The sequence below is a fragment of the Vanacampus margaritifer genome, chromosome 5, assembly GCF_051991255.1.
Source record: "Vanacampus margaritifer isolate UIUO_Vmar chromosome 5, RoL_Vmar_1.0, whole genome shotgun sequence".
Classification (NCBI taxonomy): Eukaryota; Metazoa; Chordata; class Actinopteri; order Syngnathiformes; family Syngnathidae; genus Vanacampus; species Vanacampus margaritifer.
Window position 1 is genome coordinate 4540372 of NC_135436.1, and position 23039 is coordinate 4563410.

The window sequence follows — 23039 nt, forward strand, 5'->3', positions numbered from 1 at the left end:
TCTTGGGACATGGAATGTCACCTCTCTGGTGGGAAGGAGCCCGAGCTGGTGTGTGAAGGAGCCCAAGCTGGTGTGTGAAGGAGCCCAAGCTGGTGTGTGAAGGAGCCCAAGCTGGTGAGGCCGAGAAGTTCCGGCTAGACATAATCGGACTCGCCTCCATACACAGTTTGGGCTCTGGTACCAGTCCTCTCGAGAAAGGTTGGACTCTCTTCCACTCTGGAGTTGCCCACGGTGAGCGGCGCAGAGCAGGTTTGGGCATACTTATTGCCCCTCAGCTCGGCGCCTGTGCGCTGGGGTTCACACCGGTAGATGAGAGGGTAGCTTCCCTCTGCCTTCGGGTAGGGGGTCAGGTCCCGACTGTTGTTTGTGCCTATGCACCAAACAGCAGTTCAGAGTACCAACCCTTTTTGGAGTCCTCAGAAGATGTGCTGGAGAGCGCTCTGGGGACTATCTCGTTTTGCTGGGGGACTTCAACGCTCAGGTGGGCAATAACAGTGAGACCTGGAGGGGCGTCAGGACGTCGTGAGTCGGTGGGGAGAATACTTCAACAGCCTCCTCAATCCACCGACACGTCTTCCTTTGAGAAAGCAGAATCTGGGGACTCCGAGGTGGGCTTTCCTATCTCGGGGTTCGAGGTCACTGAGGTTGGTGGAAAGCTCCTCGGTGGCATGGCCCCAGAGGTGGATGAGATCCACCCAGAGTTCCTAAAGGCTCTAGATGATGTGGGGCTGTTGTGGTTGACACGCCTCTACAACATCGCGTGGACATCGGGGACAGTACCTCTGGATTGGCAGACCGGGGTTGTGGTCCTCCTTTTTAAGAAGGGGGACCGGAAGGTGTGTTCCAACTATAGAGTGATCACACTCCTCAGGCTCCCTGGTAAGGTCTATTCAGGGGTGCTGGAGAGGAGGGTCCATTGGGAAGTCAAATCTCGGATTCAGAAGGAGCAGTATGTTTTTTGTCCAGGCCGTGGAACAGTGGACCAGCTCTACACTCTCAGTAGGGTCCTCGAGGGTGCGTGGGAGTTCGCCCAACCAGTCTACATGTGTTTTGTGGATTTGGAGAATGCGTTCGACTGGGTCTCTTGGGGAGTCCTGTGGGGGGTGCTTCGGGAGTACAGGGTACCGAGCCCCCTGATACGGGCTAATTGTTCCCTGTACGACCGGTGTCAGAGTTTGGCCCGCATTGCCGGCAGTAAGTCGGATTCATTTCCAGTGAGGGATGGACTTCACCAAGGCTGCTCTATGTCACCGATTCTGTTTATAACTTTTATGGACAGAATTTCTAGGCGCAGCCGAGGCATTGAGGGGGCCTGGTTTGGTGGCCTCAGCATTGCATCGCTACTTTTTGCAGATGATGTGGTGCTGTTGGCTTCATCAAGCCGTGATCTCCAACTCTCACTGGAGCGCTTCACAGCCGAGTGGGAAGCGGTTGGGATGAAGATCAGGATCTCCAAATTTGAGGCTATGGTCCTCAGTCGGAAAAGGGTGGCGTGCTTTCTGCGGGTCGGGGATGAGATCCTGCCCCAAGTGGAGGAGTTCAAGTATCTCGGGGTCTTGTTCACGAGTGAGGGCAGGATGGAGCGGGAGATCGACAGGCGGATCGGTGCAGCGTCTGAAGTGATGCGGACTCTGTATCGGTCCGTTGTGGTGAAGAAAAAGGGGCTTCCCTCCTAAAGCTCCTGCCCCCACTACCCGACCTCGGATAAGCGGCAGAAGATGGATGGATGGATGGAAGTTGAATAATACTGAAAGTTGTTGTGGAAGCTGTCATTGAATTTGCTGAATGCCATGTTGAATGAGTGAATTTTTTTACTGAAAATATGGAATAATATTGAAGAAAACTTAATAATATGAAATGACATTAACTTTAATGAATGATAAATAATTTTAATTGGACTAAAATCTGCTCCAATCGGGATACAAACCCAGATCTCCTAGGTCCTAGGCATTTGCTTAACCACTGAGCTGACTGAGTTGTTAAACACCATGAAACACTGCGTATTTATATTGAATAATGTACAATACTGAAAGTTGCAAAATTGTTGCAACATGACAAAAGGAGAGAAAATATAAGGAGGAGGCTGAGGAGATAAAGGCATCTCTTGCTTTTATTTTAATTTATTTATAAAATATATTTTTTATTTATTTATTTATTTTTCAAGAGCTCAGTATTGTTCATTCGGTAATTTTACCGATTTGACATGTCATCATCATTGCTCTTTTTAATTATTATTTTTTATTTTGGTATGTGGGTGAGCATGTGCATGTGCGTGTGTATGTGCGTGTGTGTGTGTGCATGTGTGCATGTGTGCGTGTGAGTGTACGCATTAGTTCACCTAAAACCTATTTAAAAATCCCATACTGTTCACCTAAACCGAATACTTCAGAATCCAGCTAGAGTCGCTAGGTTGGCAGGAGACCCGAGGAAGAATCAAAGAAAAGAAAGGAAAGTGAAATCCACGACCGACCAGACATTACCTATTACCCACCGGGTTACCAACCAGAGTCTTTCACCAACCCCAGAAACATCTAAATTCCAACAAATTAGGGAGACCTCAAGAGACCAAAGGAGAGACTGAGGAAAGGAAGGAAGGACAGACGAAGCAGAGTGAGATCCATAGACATCAGCCTCCACCGATTCAACGACCAGAAGGAGAAGCAGATTGTGTTTGAATTTCGATAGATGCTGGTGTGGTGGATCTGGCATGCATGAAAACCTCCATCAAAGAGGGGAACCGTCGACCCCGGCCAGGACAGAGCAAGCACAACACATCAGGCTACCCAGGCCACTTCAAGGGACAACCCCCGGGCCCCGCAGGGGCCACTGGCCGGAGAGCAAACCCAGGAGCCAGGAGCACCCCCCACCGCAACACAGCCTGCACCCCCCACCCAATGCAGCAGGATGTGGCACGGCAGGCCCGCCAGTAACCCCCCCCACCCCCGCCCTCCCTCACAAGGCTGATCAGCAGAGGAGCTTGGTAAATTTGAATAAAAAGGCGTCTGAGATTAAAAGTGGAGCTTCTATTATGTACAGTGAGGAAAATAAGTATTTCACCCCCTGGTGATTTTGTGAGTTTGACCCTTTACAAAGAAAGGAACGGTCTATAATTTTCATGGTAGGTTCATCTTAACAGTGAGAGACAGAATATTAAAAAAAATCCCAGGAAATCACATTATATTAATTTTAAACATTTATTTGTCTTTTATTGAGGAAAATAAGTACTGTATATAGATCAGAGCAAAATTCAAAAATCTTTTATTTATGTCCCTTGGTTTTGTAAATATTATATTGTCACTGGCCTTTATTCTATATATTGTTCTATCATTGTCCATTTTTGTAATTTGATGAACATCTTATGTGGGTTATCACCAAATTCAAAGTACTCCTGTTTGGTATACAGAAATGATCACTGATCATGACATTGATCTGTTGTCATGTTATAAATTCATTCCTATATGTCACAACAATAACAGGAAGGCCAGAAATCCCACCTCCTCTGTGGCATACAGTATACTCCATGAGGATTCCGCCGGACGGTGACGATATCAATTGCTTCAGAATTGGTTATGTCAATCTTGAGACAAGGTAATAATAAAAATACTTACTGATATGTGGAAATGGTAAAATGCGAGCTGTTTTCACTGGGCCATGACGCACTGAGAACAGCTCCTGGGCCTCCCCTGCCATCTGAAAGATAATATCAGTATTTACACTAAACAAGCTATGTAGTTTTATATATTCCAATGCATAAAATAATGCATAAGCGTATGGTTTTGTTTTCCCAAAAATACCATGCATTAATTCACTCCAACCCAACCCCATCACTGTTCAGAAATTACTTAAGACTAAATTTATCACAATTTTGAATGTGAGCTTGAATGTCTGTTTCTAAACGTCATCCAACCTTGACATGAACCTTGACTTTTTCCATTTTTTAGTTATAAAACAAGTAGTAACAATTTAACATATACATTTACTCCGTTACATTTACTTGAGTAACTTTTTGAAAAAAATGTACTTCTAAGAGTAGTTATACCACACAATACTTTTTACTTTTACTGGAGTAGATGTGTGAAGAAGTAACACTACTCTTACTCCGCTATATTGGGTTACACTATAGTCATTACCCGCCGCCCCATTCATACATTAGCTTTACCGTATTTTCATGTAAGCGTACCTGACTGACTCTGTGGGAGCATTTCCGGGGCCACCGGGCCACCGTTCGCTTTTGGAGGGAGCGTCATCCTCGCATATTAGCGTCAATCAAACAATTAACTTGTAAGTGAATCGTTAAGCTCTGAAACAAGCAAAAAAAAGAAAAAAAGAGGATACTGCTCACTGCGCATGCCTGCTTTAGCACCATGGCAGAAATTAGAACACAAGTCACGGAGAGATGGAGAGAAGAGGAGAGGAGCACCAGTGCAGGAGGAAAACAGGGCAGGGGGAGAGGAGAACCTGCCGGATAACTGGCGACTGAGTAGAAGTGAGTAGCTACAGGGTAGATTTGATAGATGTGACAGCTAGACAGTCAAAACACCACTGATACAGTGCACACACGTGCTGGCCAATGTATGTAAAGTGTTGTACACATTTATATTTTCTTATGTTCTAAGACAATAAAACGTTGATTTTTTTTTTAAAGACTATTCTCTATGTCAAAATGAAGCAATGTACAAAATACATCAGGCTTTATGTTCAAGCAGTTACTCAGTACTTGAGTATTCTTTTCAGCGAATACTTTTTTACTTGTACTTGAGTTATTTTTTTATGACTACTTTTGACTTTTACTTGAGTAAAATTTTTGGCAATCTAACCACCTCTGATTGGAGCGTAAATAAGGGTCGTTCAAGGATTGATGTAAACGAGTCTAGAGACTGCCTGCAGTTCTCTGTCACCTCTAGAACTATGTCTGTTTGGATTATGCATTGTGTACACTAGGGCTAGGTATTGCCAACAACCTCACGATACGATACGTATCACAATACAGGGGTCACGATTAAAACCCGACCAATATGCATTTTTTTAGGCCGATACCAATTTTTGGCAGAAAAAATACAGATTACCGATAAATCAGCTGATTCTTAAAAAATATATATATATATATATATATATATATATATATATATATATATATATATATAATGCATAAAATGACACACACACACCCCCCCTATTCCTTTTTCAATGGGTGTCACACAGCACTAACTTTCGCTATTAAGATTTACTCTGCTTTGAATGACAAATCTATAGTATGACATTATCAACAAATTTCATGACGTACTGTATACAAGGTTATTGTATAGATTTATGTGTCAATAATAAAACCATTCTTACTTGTTTAAAACTGCTGTACTGTATATGGTTAGAGTACATAATTGGGCTGGAAAAATAGCAATCACGATTATTTGATTGAGATTGAAATCATGATTAAAACAATTTGTGATTTCAAATCTTAGTATTTATCCAACTACTAAAGCTGCTCAACTACTTAATTAAAAGTGTCATCGTAGCATCATTCCATTCCATTCATCCCTGCACTTTGTTTTTGTCAAGTACAAATTATGTTGTAAATATCATGTGAAATTCAAGCTTCTTGCATTTTTATTATTCATTTTCATTCTAAGCATTAACCTTTTCTTTATTTTTTTTAAACTTATGTTATTTTCACAAGTCTTGGGACCTACTGGGCTAACCTAGGACCTCCGGGGTTATATTTCGTGCCATGTCATGTGGAAATGAGTGTTAAGACGACAACAACTTGAATGTTTGGAAAAGAAAGTCTTTGAAACCTTGAACAATCTACTTTAAATATAACTTGAAAGGACAATGACAAAATAAAAATAAGAAAGTGAAATAATAATAGATTTTACTCAAATAATAGCAATTGAAAAAACAGTAAGAACAAATACTGACTGCTCCTGTGCGTTTTGGCCTCTTTGGAGAAGTTTGTTGCCGTGCATCCATGGTGTACACACTTAAAGTGAGTTCAGAAGAAAGTTATGATTGAATTATATTAAAATAACTAGTTTTTCACACATTGGGAAGAATTTGTGCTTTTGTGTAGTGTTATCTTACCTGTGGGTATGTGTTCCCACAGCATTTGTGTGTGAATATTCCTTATTTGAAGGAAAAACACCCCAACGTCGATGCTAACTTCGGTTAGCATTTAAATGGGACCCTCCCTTCGCTTTTAGGATTAGCGCTACAACAGAATAACAGAATAACCAGAATAACATAGCTGCACACATAGCCGTTTCTTGCTATCGGCCAAGTAGGCGGCTGCCTAGGGCCACCAGGGGGACCCCAAGCTCTATGTGTAGTCTTACCTGAGGACAGAGATGAGAAATACTTGTACTTGTACGTTACTGTACTTATGTATTTTTTTGTCAAATATCTGTACTTTACTTGAATATTATTTTTATTGTGGTGACGTTTTACTTTTACTTCTTACTTTTCAAACGCAAATATCTGTATTTTTTACTTCTTACATTTTGAAAATGGGGTAGTTACTTTGGGGGGTGGGGGGGGGGTGACGACCACGTAAGACATGCAAAGCTCACGTGCCGTTGATCAGTATTCTGGGTTTAGGAAAATAAAGAATTAATCCTTTTTTTTTGGAAGGGGGGTCAATTTACTTTTTATACTTAAGTACATTTTCAAGTTGGTATTTTTGTACTTTTACTTATGTAAGGGAGTGACTTCAGTACTTTGCTTTTCGTGTTTTGCACACATAAGTTATTTTACACAAAGACTGAAAACTAGTACTTTTGACATCTCTGACCGAAGATTAAAATGTCCTGTATTTACCTGCCTCTAATATTTGTTTATTACATCCCTTTTATGCTTAAAAAATAAATATAGGATATACATAAAATAAACTGTGATAATTAGCAGTGGCCCGTGTTTTTGTGTCACACAGTTAGGGACGTAGAGCAGAGTTTGGCATACAGTTTGGCAAACTAGCGGCCCCCAAACAGCATCTTACCTAGGGCCCCCGTAAAGCTAGAGACGGTCCTGGCTGCACACTTGCTTGTTGCTAATGCTAGCAAGCAAGATGGTGCGTTCAGGGTACTTTCACAGCATCAGAAACTTCGGTTTTCTTCAATGTTCAAATGTTTTAAGGGAAATTAATCAGCCATTTGGCCCAATTGGCCGATTGTTTTGGCAGATGTTTGAAGGGCAATAATTAGAATCGGCGGCCGATTAATCGGTCGGGCTCTAGTCACGATAGGATACGTATCGCGATACATATGAATCCCAATACATGATCCTCAAGGCGATGCATATCCCAATATTTCACATGAATTTACTTGCATTTTTAGTGTAACAGTCATATGTATACCTAAATGACATGTTTATTATGCTGGATGGCAAAAATGTATGAAGATGACATTGTTGCCTATTCTTGACTATGGAGACCTTATTTATAGAGTAGCACCAAACTCCACTCCTAAAAAACTGGACACCCTTTATTATTCAGCTATCTGATTTGTGACAAATGACCCATTTCAGACTCACCATTGCAATCTTTACTTATTAGTGGGCTGGCCATCTCTTGAAACACAGTGACTTCATCAAGGTTTGTCTTTATATATAAAAAAAAATTTGGCAGGACACCATCCTACCTGTCATCACTTCTTCATCTTGCTCAGAATACGTATAGTACTAGGTCTAGTGAGTTTATTAAGTTTACCCCTCCCAAAACATTTACTACATTTGGCCGTAATTCCTTTCGATTTGCAGCAGCAAATGATTGGAACACCCTAAAGAACAAACTCACATACTCATCTCTCCGACAACAGTGTCTTTGTTTAAAACCAAAATTCAGGAAATTGTAGTTGACACCTGTTCTTGTTAATATAAGCATAAGTGCACTTCTCCTCTTTTTTATAATTAGGTTGTGCTTTGTTGTTTTATTTGTATTGTGATGTATGTGCTCTTTTTGGGCTTCTTGTCCAGGTCATGTTTGTAAATGAGAATTAGTTCTCAAACATTTTACCTGGTTAAATAAAGGTTAAATAAATACAAAATAATAAAAAACTTGCTTTAACTGCCTCTTTAAAGTTACCAAGCAATATCGATTCTGACGCCTGCGTATCGATACGTGTATTGTAATGAGGCCCACAACGATGTATTGCCGTATCGATTTTTTGAGCACACCCCTAGTGTAAACACACTCTAAAAAATGAAAAGTTGACTCAACTTAATTGAGGTAACAATGTGCATGCATCTTTTTAAGTTTGTTCAGATCAGCTGCTATTGTGTAAATGCTACAAGATTACTTTAGTACAAACAACTTAATTTAAGTTTAGCACGCTAGAAAAACAAAAAATTCACACACGGTTCTATATACTACTGCAAGCTCTACTAAATAAGGACACAAAGAGGAAAATAATGAGGGAAAGTGAACTTGTGGGAATAGCTATATAAGGTAATGAGCGGGTGTAATCCAATGGTGAAACATAAATGGTCTCTTTTATCCCAGAAACATTTAAAAAACATATATTTTTGGCACTCAGATTTTTTATTTTTTTATTTTATTTCACTAGTGTTATTATTATTGTGAAGGAAATATATATTCCAACCCTCACCTATTTACTGTATGTCACAAGTTGGGGTTGTGACGGAAGATATTTTATAAAACTAACATTGAGGAAGGTAAATGTCTGAAAATGTAAAATATTCACACAAAGTGAGGTTAGAAAAACAGTTTGTCTCTCTTATTGTATATCAACACCTGTATAGACAATTTCTCGCCAACATTGTCTCTTATCAGCTTGTGGCTGTTGACAGTTCTCCGGTATGAAGCACCAGTAATCTTCTATCACCTCTGTTAACAGACATACAGATTCCTCATCTCTGAGAGCACAAAAGTGTGAACAAGTGTAAATCCGTATTGTGATGGGCCATTAACAAAGGTGTTAGTTCAGCAACTGCCATAAATACTTCATAAATACTTCATAAACCATTGAGAGACGAGGACACCTTAAGCCCAACCTAAAAACAGGCAACTTCAATTTTAACGGCAATTCTAAGGATCTTGACCCATATCATGTTTTCACTAATAAAGGGTGTGTAGAGTGTGGTAAGCAGAGCAGCAGTATTCTGCTGTACCATAAAACTAGATGAAAATATGCTGTCAAAAAAATATGTCACTTGCCACATCATAATACTGAAGAACATTTAATTCTACATGTGTTCACAGAAAAATGTTTTATAAACCAACACAATGTATGTGAACTTGTCCTGATTCACTAACAGCTCTACATTAAATATGATATGGCAGGCAAGACCTATAGTGTGGAATTTGAAATTATTAGAATGGAGTGGAAAACTAATTATAGTGTTTAAATTAGAGCTGTGAAACGATTATTATTAATCACAAGTCACGTCAAGTCAAGTTTATTTTTATAGCCCTTAATCACAAGAGTCTCAAAAGGCTTCACATGCCAACAGTTGACAAATATTAACGACATCCCCTGATCGAACCACATTGCACAAGAGGGCAAGGAAAAACTTTTAAAAAAATGAGGGGAAAAATGAGAAACCTTGAGGGACTGCAAATATCATTTAAAATAGAACATCTTAGAATTTAGATTAATAAAGATTAATCACTTAATTAAAAGGGTTTTTTTTCTAATCAACATTGTTTGTCTGCCAAATTTGAAGAGCACCTGTTAGTGTTAATCTACACTTAATATTATGAGGACTTCAATATTCTTTAATCCAATGCAGTACTCTCATACTACATACATACAGTTGGATATGTCCATTCAAAAGCTTACAGAAGGTCACATTAGGTCCACCTGTAACCCAGTTTTAATGGACCTGAAAGCCAAATATTCCTAACTTTTTATGAGCAGTGTATATAGATTTGATCTAGATGTTTCAGCTCAACAACAACCTCTGGGCATTAAAAGGAGTGTCACAGCTGCATATCACCCTCAAAGAAATGGCCTAGATGAGAAAACTGATGACAACATAAAACGGAAAGTTTTATGTTTAAAAAAATCACGTGTTTGTTATCCCAGGACCAGGCCAGGTCTAAGTGACACTACACTATTCCAGGTATCCAACCAAAGTATTTTGAACAAAATCTGATGTTGTATTTCAAAATAAAACTCCTTTGAAATTTAGACCATTATTGCTGATTTTTAAAAATCATTAAAAATTCAAAGTTTGTTCTCCCAGGACCAGACCAGTTCTACAGAGTGTGTGTGTGTGCGCACGCCATCATCGTCGTGCTTTGCAAACTAAAAAAAATGCGTCTGGCAAAAAATAAATTACCTTAAAAAAACAAACCATGACGACGTTAAGGCTAATGTCCTCAAATAGATGTGATAGATGTGGTTTCAGTCCAGGCCAGGCAAAATCTAGTGCCCCGTTCCCTGCACCGGAGTCTAGCAGTGCAGGCTTGCTGGCAGCTGTCTCGTTCGCTGAAGCGACATTGACCCTCCAGCCGCGTCCTGCTTCTCCCGGTGGTCAAAAGGCGGCTGTGCTGCCTGCTATGAATTTGGCAAATTCGGATATTACTTTGCTGAGCGCAGGTCTCAAGATGTGCTTCTAATGAGTGAGTTGCTAACTTCTTTTTATTAAGTGCAGTTTGTGGGATTCAAATCTATGGCAGATTACTTTATTGTGGTATTTTTAATGTTCAATATAAATATCAAAATGTGTGTGTGTGGGGGGGGGTTTCAATGGGGAAAAAACTTTTTGCACCGGGCCTCTCAGCATGATGTTAAGCCAGTGCCTGGAGCATAATTAGACTTTCCTTTTTACTTGTCATAAACCAACATGAAACATCTTAATCTTCTGTTTTTTTCTTGTTTAGATCAGATTTAAATGTATTTCAAAACCTCCTCAAAACCACTGTTTTTTGCTTTTATTCAGTGTATCATCTACCTTTCCATCTATCTATTTTTTGTTGCTTGTTAAGTGGCTTACAGTCCCATCCTTTCTCTTCTTTTCCTTTCGGCTTTTCCCTTCAGGGGTCACCACAGCGAATCAGTTGCCTCCATCTAACCCTGTCCTCTGCAACCTCTGCTCTCACACAAACTACCTTCATGTCCTCTTTAACTACATCCATAAACCTCCTCGTTAGTTTTCCTCTAGATCAGGAAGCCTGGCAATTAGAAACTCAGCATCCTTCTGCCAATATACTCACTATCTTTCCTCTGGACAAAACCATCTCAGTCTGGCCTCTCTGCCTTTATCTCCAAAGCCTCTAACATGTGCTGTCCCTCTGATGTACTCATGATTCTATCCATCCTGGTCAGTCCCAAACAGAACCTTAGCATCTTCATCTCTGCTACCTCCAGTTTTGACTCCTGTCTTTTCCTCAGTGGCACTGTCTCCAGACCAAACAACATTGCTGGTCCGACCACAGTTTCATAAACCTTTCCTTTCATTTTAGCCAAAAATCTTCTATCACACCTGACACTTTTCTCCACTCATTCCAGCCTGCCTGCACACGTTTCTTCACTTCTTTTCCACATTCTCCATTGCTCTGGATCCTAAATACTTAAAACTCCTCCACCTTATTGGTCTCTTCTCCCTGTATCCTCACTCTTCCACTTGGGTCCCTCTCATTCACACACAGATAATCCGCCTTGCTATGGCTAACCTTCATTCCTCTCCTTTCCAGGGCAAACCTCAACGCTTCTAACTTCTCATCCACCTGTTCCTTGCTCTCACTACAGATTACAATGTCATCAGCAAACATCATAGTCCATGGAGATTACTGTCTAACCTCGTCTGTCATCCTGTCCATTACCATAGTAAACAAGTAGGGGCTCAGAGCTGATCCCTGATGTAGTCCGACCTCCACTTTGAACTCCTCTGTCACACCTACAGCACACCTCACCACTGTCTTACAGTCCTCATACATGTCCTGCACCACTTGAACATACTTCTCTGCCACCCCAGATTTTCTCATACAAAACTACAGTTTCTCTCTGGGCACCCTGTCATGAGCTTTCTCCAGATCTACAAACACACAATGCAGCTCCTTCTGACCTTCTATGTACTTCTCTATCAACATCCTTAAAGCAAATACTGGCTTACATTGCCATCCGCTGGAAGAAAACATAAACTGCAGGATATTCTGTTGCCAGCATTAGTCATGCAAACATGTGCATTGTATATGATCAAAGTGTGATAGATAAAGTTATATTGTAACAATAAAATAAAGTTGGTAAGCATACAACATTGTTGTGGATCTACGATTTGAATATCTTAAAATACCAGGTCAGTCTTACTGATTATAAACGATTGGTTTCTAAGGTCCCCCATATAGCGGTAGAAAAACAGTTTTCAGTAAAGTTTGACTTTTGAACTTTTGTCTTTTGAACAGCTGTCTTGTTACTCATTGATTAAAAGTGCAAACACTATCCATCCAATCAAGAAGATGAAAAAAACAAACAAACATGATTTACAATGGAATTTGTCAAATGGACACAATTATATTGATATTCTCCTTTAGCATCTGGAATTTAGCATTCTGTGCATTAATGATCTCGTGCTGGATTTTGTATTTTATGTTTTATTATTTTATTTGAGACGTGTAGAGAATACTTAACAGTTTTCATCCACAAATTAAACAAAGCCTCAAGTCACAATGTAGATGACCCTTTAATTTCCCAGTGCAACCAAATACAGCATGTTACTTACGGATACACTCCAAATCTGCATCCCATCAGCATAGCCAATCATGAGACAGAGAGGAGGATCAGTCGTGCCACTGTGTATATCCATAAACTCTCTGTTGCGGGCAGAGTCTGAATGAAGAGAATGGTTAGAGTAAAGTTTAAGTACGGAGGCAGATACATAGTTGCATTTAATATGTTTCTAATGAAATCTAAAAAGCTAGAACTTTCCAAATGGTGTTACTGTAATTAGATCAGTGATTCCAAACAACTGCCACAGCATATTGTTTAAAGCTGAAGTGACTGAACTACTGACTGTCATTCATTTCCATCCATTTTTCCCTTCTCTGAACCACTTACCCTCACTAGGGTCGCGAGCATACTGGAGCCTAACCCGGCTACAATTTGAACTGGTCGCTAGACAATCATAGGACACTATCATTTCTTTGCAAGTTGCAAAAGCTATAAAGGGACATGGGTTGAGAATGTAAGAGCATATTGTCAGAGGTGGACAGTGCATCGGGACAGGGATCTGGTGGTCACTTCATTCACACCCTGATAAGCTTTGACAGAGGTGGGCATTTTACATATATTCGCTGGTCTGTCATTCATCAGTGCCCAGCGTCTCCTTCCGTCATTGTCAGTCCGCCATTGTTTTCAAGCCAAACCGACCTGTAATTATTGGGGGGGTTTTTACCCACGCTTCCGTCGTCACTTCATCATCGCTTTTTTAGGACAACAAAGTGTGCAGAGTCCATCCATCCACCATTTCCTGAACCCCCTATCCTTACGAGGGTTTCAGGCACGCTGGAGCCTATCCCAGCTGTCTACAGGCTATAGGCATGAGTAATCCGACGGCTGGGGCACTTTGGCGCTGCGAGCTAGATGCTAGCAGCCGCCGGTAGTCCTTAACGCTAGCAAAAATGCTGCCGCCGAACAAAACAATGTCAGCGTAATTATGTCTTAGCGCCCTTAACTGGCCATTGAACATGAAATTCAGGACAAAGTTGTGTTGATGACGTAGATAGCGATAGTTTGAAATGGTAATATAAATGTGGCAAACAGTCTGGAAGACGAGACACGTCAGCAATTACCACGACACGCTGCTGGGAACAACTTCAAAATGAATGATGTTCCAAGGCATTGATCTCCATATATTACTTGGTAAAGTAAGGTTTATTTTGAAGTTGGTTTTCTTACTGGGTGAATGGAAAATAACCATGGTTTGATATGTCCTCATGTAACCTTATATAAGGATATGTTGTTGTCCTGAACTGTTGTACGAATCCAGGTGCCCAACAATTTGTAAATAAAGGGCGGAATCAGCCTGGGAGTGAATACCTTGTTCATACTACAGTTTTCCCTGCTTTGCAAAACATGTTTTCAAAAGTGTCTGAGAAAGGGCTTGGCTAGCCCGGTTTCCCACGCTAACGAATAAAAGACGGAGCAGCACACGGTCCGGACAGAGTCAGCTGTGGAACACGTATGATTGCCCAGCCGTTTTGCAGCTCGTTCTACCCGGACCGTAGGCTCTCCGGTCTAGTGTCAAGGTAAGCGCCCATATAAAGTAATCTGCCAAGAGAAAACGACAAAGAAGAAGAAGAAAAAACGACAAAGAAGAAAAAGTGGCGTTTAGTCATTGTGCTATTTTTTTTATTTTATGGATAGGTTACCAGCAAGAGAGGCAGAAGTTTCTCACTGACGAAAGTGCCGACTTGTAAATTTGAAACCTTGCGCCTGTGTAGCGTTGGAGGCGCTCCCAGCAATGCTTTGCGGCACTGGGGATTGAAATGGTGTTTGAAATGCATGTTCTGTGTAAATTATTCCGTTCGTTAGTGGTCTAGTTGTTTTATTGATGGTACTTTTTAGTATGTTGCTACATGGTGATTTATTTTCTCCTTGACACTGTGACATCACATGGGGAAGAATGACTTGCCTACATTCTGTGAGTTGAAAGCGGGTAAGTGAGATCGTCTGCTTACAGTAATAGAAGCGTTGTTTCTCATTGTCTCGTGAGCGCCACACCAGTGAAAAGCTGGTTTTCGTTCAGCCGCGACATAGATGCTCTTGCACCGCGTAAGGCAGCATCTGTGTATAGTGTGGCAATCATAATATACATCACCATGCTGCAAATTATCGCAACCTGTATTGTATCATATTAAAACAGTCAAACAAGTATGATCATTGTGAGGGATAAGGCACAGTGCTGGGAGGTCATGTTTTTCAGTGTAACCCACAGTGACGATGTCATGAAGTGAAAAGTGGACACAATCTTGCTCAAAACATTCATGGTGCACTCGGGAACAAACTTAAAAGTTTAAAAAAAGCAGTTATTTTGATTACAATGGTTAAGTATTAAGAGATTTTTATCATTTTGCTTTTTATGCAAATTGATGTTGGTGAAAATCGCCGTGATTGGCTGTGCTTGAAAGGAAATGCAAATCAGTTGATACATTTTTCCTCTGTGCCTGAATGACCTTTTTTTCTATTTCATTACAAAAATACATCAAAACACAAATCAAAGTTCAGTTAATTGTCATTATCTTTACTACATGGAGACAAATGTTCCATGTGAATTCAATGAACAAATTAAACTAATAAATAAGCATATCACTCTTATTTTTCTAGTGATTTGCATTTTCTAGCTAAATAACCAATCAGTGATCTCCATTTGACACAACACACTGCACTTCAATTGAAACCATTTCTAAAATGCACAATAACTCTTATTTCTTCACAATTATAATTTATAAACCCAGAGTTTTGCTTGGATATGTCCTTGCTTGTATTATTTTCAATATGTTTGGAATTTTATTTCATGAAACCATGGCAGTGATTGGTGTCACAAACAATGATTAGGGTTTGTTGTGCAACAGGTAGGTGTCAGTAGCACCTAGTGCATGCATTTCCACGCTAGCCTGACAAAGTGGGCATGGTTCTGCCTGTTCGTCAATGTTGATGGGCGAAGGTCCATCAATCTGCTAATATTGACGAAAGGTCTGTCAATGAGGGACCCAAATATTCACTGAGGGAATGATGAATGATGGATTGATGAATACAATGTCGTTCATCTTGAGATATTGACGGATTGACGATGACGGAAGGGTGTCCTGACTGTTGACGATTGTAGAATGACGGACGCTCAAAATTCATTGACACGCCCACCTCTTGTTTGTTTTTTCTGTTTTAATAATATTAATTTAAAATGTGTGTTTAGTGTTCCGTTAAAATTAGTTCCGCAAATGCAAATTTATATTTTTTGAAAATGTTCACATTAAAAGTTTTTGTGGAGCTATTTAGTTGTTTCTTAAAATGTGTAAATTGTGTCATTTTAACCATTTGCTTCCTTTATGTATTTTCTGTTTCACAGTTTTGATGGTGTCTCAAAATAAAGCTTATTTTCCTTTTGGCTTTTCTCTTCAGGGGTCGCCACAGGGAATCAGTTGCCTCCATCTAACCCTGTTCCTCTGCAACCTCTGCTCTAATGCCAACTACCTTAATGTCCTCTTTAACTACATCCATAAACATCCACCTTGGTCTTCCTCTAGACCTCATGCCTGGCATTTGGAAACTCAGCATCCTTCTGCCAATATACTCACTATCGTTCCTCTGGACATGCCCAAACCATCTCAGTCTGGCCTCTCTGACTTTATCTCCAAAGCCTCTAACATGTGCTGTCCCTCTGATATACTCATTCCTGATTCTATCCATCCTGGTCACTCCCAAAGAGAACCTCAGCATCTTCATCTCTGCCACCTCCAGCTCTGCCTCCTGTCTTTTCCTTGGTGGCACTGTCTCTGGACCAAACAACATTGCTGGTCTCATCACAGTTTTTTAAACCTTTCCTTTCATTTTTAGCTAACACTCTTCTATCACGCATCACACCTGACAATTTTCTCCACCCGTTTCAACCTGCCTGCACACGCTTCTCCACTTATTTTCCACACTCTCCATTGCTCTAGACTGTTGACCCTAAATACTTAAACTCCTCCGCCTTCTTGGTCTCTTCTCCCTGTAACCTCATTCTTCCACTTGGGTCCCTCTCATTCACACAGTTACTCCGTCTTGCTATGGCTAACCTTCATTCCCCTCCTTTCAAGGGCAAACCTCCACGCCTCTAGCTTCTCCTCTACCTGTTCCCTACTCTCACTACAGATCACAATGTCATCAGAAAACATCATAGTCCATGGAGATTCCTGTCTAACATCCTGTCCATTACCATAGCGAACAAGAAGGGGCTCAGAGTTGATCCTGATGTAGTCCCACTTCCACTATGAACTCCTCCGTCACACCTACAACACACCTACAACACACCTCGCCACGTCTCCCTTGTTCTTCAATGGGCACCATTTCTCAATGTCTCATGTCAACCCATGTCTCAAAATAAAGCACCCGTATTAAACTTTCCACCTTGTCCTGATCATTGATGCCAAGGGCAACTACAAATGTATAATATGTTGTAACGATGATAAAGCCGCGCTTAATGGCATGATTCATTCCTGTGGGTGAAGACGGACCTCTGAATGTCGGTGTCGAGCAGAGACGGGCGACGCATCCATGGGATCCGGGGCATCAACAACAATTCCCCCCACCAATGGTGGGCCACCGCGCTTAACCAAAGCATGATAGGAAGTGCAAGGCTTCGGCCCTTGCTACAATACTTAATAAACTACTAGTTTGGCTTGGCGGCGAACAAATCTCGCTTGCTTCCAAACCCAAAATGCATATTTAGCCTGAATGAAATCCAGCACGAGTCGGTAACGTCAGTACGTTCATGACACTGCCAACTCTTCTACTTCCACACAGTTACAACTTAAAAGATATGCTTTGAAACCGAAACATGGCACCGTTTGATTTCACGTGAATCAGTGCTTGCTATAGTACCGACCTAAATCGGTTCATAATAACAAAAAGTACCCATCCCTACTTCTTACAGGTCAAGCACAACTAAGCAAATCGGGTAAACAGAATATTTTCAGTGTTAGAGGATGATTGTGTTAATTAGAGAAATTTCAAATGATTATTTTTTAAATCAAATTAATCATCTTAGAATTTTGAGTAATCATGATTAATCACTTAATTAAAAGGCTTTTTATCAACATTTTTGCCCAACAAATTTGACAAGCACCTGTTATGTGTTAATTCTTTCTACACTCCCATCCTCTTCTTTTTCTAATCAGTTAATTACTTGCAATTTAAAATGAAAAAAAATGACCTCAATATTTTGACATAAACAAATATTCTGAATGTCATATGCAAACATTTATTAAATGTTTTTCTTTAAAGCATGCAGTTATGTGTATTGCTCAAACACAACCTGCGCTACCTTCGTAACCATCCGCTGTCAAGCTAAGAAATCATCTGCAGTCAAAATTAATAGTGTGATTAATATGTGTTAATACATTATTAAAGCGATAATTATTTGTGATTAATCAATGAGTTAACACTTTAAATATGACAGCACTAGTTAATTACTGATTATAATGTGATCTTAAATGAATTCTCAACAATGGTAACAGCAGCATTTTTTCCACACACTGAAGTTGTTTACTTACCATTGATGTCAGCCTTCTCAAAACGAACCCAAATTATTTTCTCCTTTTCTTCAGGTTGCTGACCCCCAGAATAAGCCTACAGTTGAAAGACCAGGGCTTTACACAAAACATGACAGTACGTGACTAACTTGGATTAAATTTTTTTTTTTGTGCCCTCTGACTCATTTGTGTTGATAATACGCTAAAAATAGAACCTATCACAACTGATTATATATTTAAAAAAAAAAAATTTTTCCTTCATTTGAACATTTAATTCTTAGGCATATATCCAGGTTTACATAAGGCCATGTATTCTGAATACAATGAATACTAACCGCCAAACAGAATAAAAATGCTCCATATAACACCTCAATCGGAATGAAAAGGCTGAATCCGAATGGAATTTCATCCGGAATCACAGGGACGGTATATTCCTTACGTCAATCCGCATGAGCGTCATGTGAACAGCTCGATTTGAATGGCCATGCTGCGTCCGGTATGCGCTGTGTCTTGACGTCAGCGTTTCCAAACGTTAAATTGGCGGTGTCTTGTCAAAAGCTTGTCTATGAGGGGAAAACTTGTTTTAAAGTACTTGGAACTTGTTTTTATCAAGATGTTGCTTCAATTAAAGTGTTAAAACTATCACAACTACTGTGCTAAATGATGAACGAACTCCATCTTGATAAATCATGTGATTGATGTCCGCGTGTCTGACGGCTGCCGCGGGGCTGATTTGATTAAAGGAGCGGAGCATGTAAACGGCAGATTGGACTGAATCACATCACATGTAAACAGGTGACCACAGATCTTCATTCGGAAAGATTTCAATTAGCATAAATAAAAAGGCTCCATGTAAACCCAGCTACTGTCTTCTTGTGGCATATACTATGGAGTCCTCACATCCCGTGACTGTACCGAGCCACCTGAAGTTCACGGACCACCAATACAAATTTCTAGGGCCCGACCAATTAATTGGCCCGCTGTTCTTATATGTATGCACTCTAACAATTTACAGCAATTGCAGCCTTAATTATTTTCCTAAATTTCTAAATAATAAAATGCCAAGTGTAGTTAATCATTAATAACTATAAGAGTATCATTTCATCATTCAGCTGTCAAGTTTTTAAGCCTAAGTACATTGTATCTTTCACAAGCAATTCTTACTGCGCTGCAACTGTTAAAAAGGAATTGACCTGGATTTAATCAGTTTACACAACCTTAAGTCGCGGTTTGTTAAAGAAAAATACAGATTTGTAATAAAAAAACAACAACAACAACAACAACAAACACAAATGTGATAATTTAGCTCATACCTCCCCAAAAAGGCTTGTGTAGAACAATGTCTAATATTATCACTTTATCGGTGACATAAAGAAAAACTAAAACAATAGTATTGTTTGATAGTTTCTGGAAAAACATAGTGACCTAAAAAAAAAATGTTATGACAGGCGAACATCTCCGAGTGTTAAGGTCACATATCCCAACATGCATTCAGAGTGTATTCCGGCCAGAGAAGATTTACCTGAGGGACAACATCTTGCAAGAAGGTCACCACACTTTCCATGTAAGACTGTTCCCTGTGACAACAAAACAACATTGTCACTAAAAACTAAGAATGGTTGAAGGTTTAAAAAATAAAATAGCAAGCTACTAAAGGAAAGAAATGGACTCTACGCACGCTGTACTTTCGCGTTTGGTATAATATGGCTTCCGGTCATCATGTTAATTTCTAGTCGGCGTTGTCGGCATGAAGTACAGCACAGAGTCCAAATTTGACAACTCTCCCAATTTGTGCGGGAGACTCACGAATTCCAACCCAATCTTGTACGTGGCTTTAGATCAGTCATTTCTCTCACTAATCTCCCAATTTTATAGCTAAGTAAACAGTAGGGAATATTTGACACAGTAGCTGGCAACCCTGGCCTGCTTGCGCTGTAAGTGGCCGGTTACGAGACTCCCGCTGGAGGCAGTGATAGTCAAGAAGCCTTGAGTTGAACACAAGGCACCTTGCCGGGCCACTTGGAGCGTTTTGTGAGTTTTTTTAAGTATTAATTGCAGAATGACACCGGCTGCCATGCACAGTTTGCAAGGCGACGAACAATGTATAGTAATCGCAGGTCAGTCTCCCCACCCCTCGAACACGCCGATGGAAAAAAATCTCCCAAATTTTCACAACACAAAGTTGGCAAGTTAGCCTATACAAATTAGCTATGTGTACAGAGGTAACAGAAGTTTTAGAACGTCGTGAATGCTCTCGGCATAGTAGCGTTTACATTCCGCTAGCATGCTATAGCTACAATAGGCAATCATCACAGAGAAAAATAAGGCAACGTTTAGCCTGAATGGGACGACATGAGAATGCACATGACGTCACACCTGCAACACAGAGTGTGGGAAATTCGAACCCGAATCCAGCCTGAAAACTATTGGCCAGAGGTTTGCAAGGGTACCCATTGTGAGCAGCTAAGGTGTTAATCTGCTAATTATAAGATGTTTGAGTTATAAATGGTCCAATAAAAAGGATATTGTAAAGATATTTTGGGCCAAATGGATATACATAAGGCAGCTTTAAACTTTCACATTTCTTTATTTTAATTTCAAAGAAAAACAAAAGGTGCTGTGTTCCCAGGGTCTGTAGCATCTCATATAAAGTTAAGTGAAAATGTCGATAAATAGTTTCCTGAGGTTCACCATCCATTTACTGAACTGCTTATTCCTCACAAGGGTCGCGGGGGTGTTGGAGCCTATCCCAGCTGGCCTTGGGCAATAGGCGGGGTACACCCTAAACTGGTTGCCAGCAAATCCAGGGCACACTCAGACAAACAATCATTCATACTCCAAATCACACCTGTGGACGATTTAGAGGATTTAATTAACCTGCCATGCATATTTGAAATGTGGGAGGAAATACCTGAGGTTAACACAGCTTTAAATTGATCTTTTATCGGCCGTCAGATTTTAGAGATATTGGTCAAAATGCTGAATATTTGTGCAAATAATTGGCCTGGCCTATAATACAGACTGAACAGATATGAAATATGTAGAGCACTATTGATACACAAAATGCTGGTGCAAGTAAAAAATGTCCTTACGTTGCAGCTTGTGCGCGCACTAATGCTCCTCCAGCACAGCGACTCAGTCGGCGAGGAGAGTCAGAAGCCATTGTATCTGCCTTTTGTAAGGGGAAAAAAACATCTGTTAGCTTAACACTTTTAAAGCCAATATTCCAGTAAAATGCCATTGGAGATTGCATTAAATGTTTGTTAGTACAGATCAGGCCATTTCCATTCCAAAGAAATAAAAAGGTTAAATGCAAAATAAAATTAACATTAAACATGCCTATGTTACGTATTTACTAAATGCAATTTAAAATAAATTTAAACTTAAATTTGGGACGTGCTGATAGCATTTTTTTGCACATAATCTCAGGCACCTGATTTTGAGGATCTGTCAATACTGAGTCCCAATCCAACACCCCACCAATGCATTGAGTAGGGTGTGTGTGTGTGTGTGTGTGTGTGTGTGTGTGTGTGTGTGTGTGTGTGTGTGTGTGTGTGTGTGTGTGTGTGTGTGTGTGCGCGCTCGCGCGTGCGTGCGTTGGATGGTATTTAAACTGTCTCAATTTTGTTTTAATAATTATTGGAACAAAACTATCCCAAAATGACACATTTTATATGAATAGCATAGCATTGGCTTAAGCAAAGTAAAACATTTAAATCTTTTTGTTTCTTTTTGGTGGTGTTAGTGGGGTTGGGGGGGGCACCATAACTTGTCAAGTGGCATATTAAATTAGTTGTTAAATGCAGCTCTGTCTCTCATACCTCTCTCTCTCTCTCTCTCTACTCATCAGATAGGCCTATTTTAGGATATTGAAATCTTTTTTTTATTGTGTAACATAAAATCCAGTCTATATGCCGTGTCAAATTAGCATGAACAAAAGAATACAGGCAATGACGTGTGTCCCTTATATTATATTATATTATATTATATTATATTATATTATATTATATTATATTATATTATATTATTTTGCCCAACACTGTATTCATATTTCTTAAGATTACCACGTGTGTTAATAATACAAACCCCTTTTACCATGTGTCTGGAAATGTATGTCCTTCAAAACAGAAACGCGATAATCTACAGAAGTATAAACGCTTATACCACTGACGAAAGGCTTATGCAACCTTATGAATAATCGTGGGACTTAAAGGTACATGTAGCCATGAGCTATACCTATCTACGGAGGGGGGGAGCGCTTGGCATTTGCCTAAAATTACATATACAGAATTCATAGTTAGTTAAGATTACACACAATATCTACGGTAGACTGTTAAATATTTACAAAACTCAGGTTGACAGAAATCTTTGAGTTCAAATCACAACTGCATTTCTGGAAAGGCAAAAAATTCAAGAAATTGTGTAAAGACTTGAAATAATGTATTTTGGTAAGGAACATGCAAAAACAGCTATGTTGTAATGTGACGTCTGTTATTATCAACTGTACTACCGTAGCCTGTAGATGGACGCGACAGTCTGGAGGATGCTAGGTTTTTGATTGCGGAGTTCTCCACCCAAAAAATATATATATATATCCAAACAAAAACAGACTTCACATGCGGAAGTGTGTTGTTCAGTTGGAGGCCAATCAAATCGACCAACGGCATTTTATACCAATTGGCTTACAGCAAAGGCGGGACAAAAAAACGATAGTTCGCCAATTAGAAACAAGATGACGCCTGATAAGGTGCTGTCTGCAATTAATATATATACTATAGATGCCGCTATCAACACGTAATTTTACGTTGACAAAATCGCCATATTGAAGGTGGCATAACCGCCATTTTTATGTATTGCT

General features: G+C 39.9%; 1 protein-coding gene across 13 annotated transcripts in view; it reads right to left on the minus strand.

The window, feature by feature from the left end:
- Window positions 1-22810, minus strand: part of bcas3 (BCAS3 microtubule associated cell migration factor) — a 403272-nt gene extending 380462 nt beyond the window's left edge. For 10 of the 13 annotated variants that reach the window (XM_077565848.1, XM_077565854.1, XM_077565855.1 and 7 more), the window contains exons 1-6: window positions 22692-22810; window positions 21274-21353; window positions 19704-19758; window positions 18203-18278; window positions 12673-12779; window positions 3609-3690 (exon numbers count right to left, since the gene is read on the minus strand). In XM_077565848.1, the coding sequence (XP_077421974.1) occupies window positions 3609-3690; window positions 12673-12779; window positions 18203-18278; window positions 19704-19758; window positions 21274-21344 (391 nt within the window). In that variant the 5' untranslated portion in view covers window positions 21345-21353; window positions 22692-22810. Of the gene's footprint in view, window positions 1-3608; window positions 3691-4180; window positions 4301-12672; window positions 12780-14629; window positions 14736-18202; window positions 18279-19703; window positions 19759-21273; window positions 21354-22691 lie in introns of those variants that run through there. The other 3 variants (XM_077565847.1, XM_077565849.1, XM_077565850.1) reach the window with 3 other exon arrangements.
- Window positions 22811-23039: the final 229 nt, after the last annotated feature.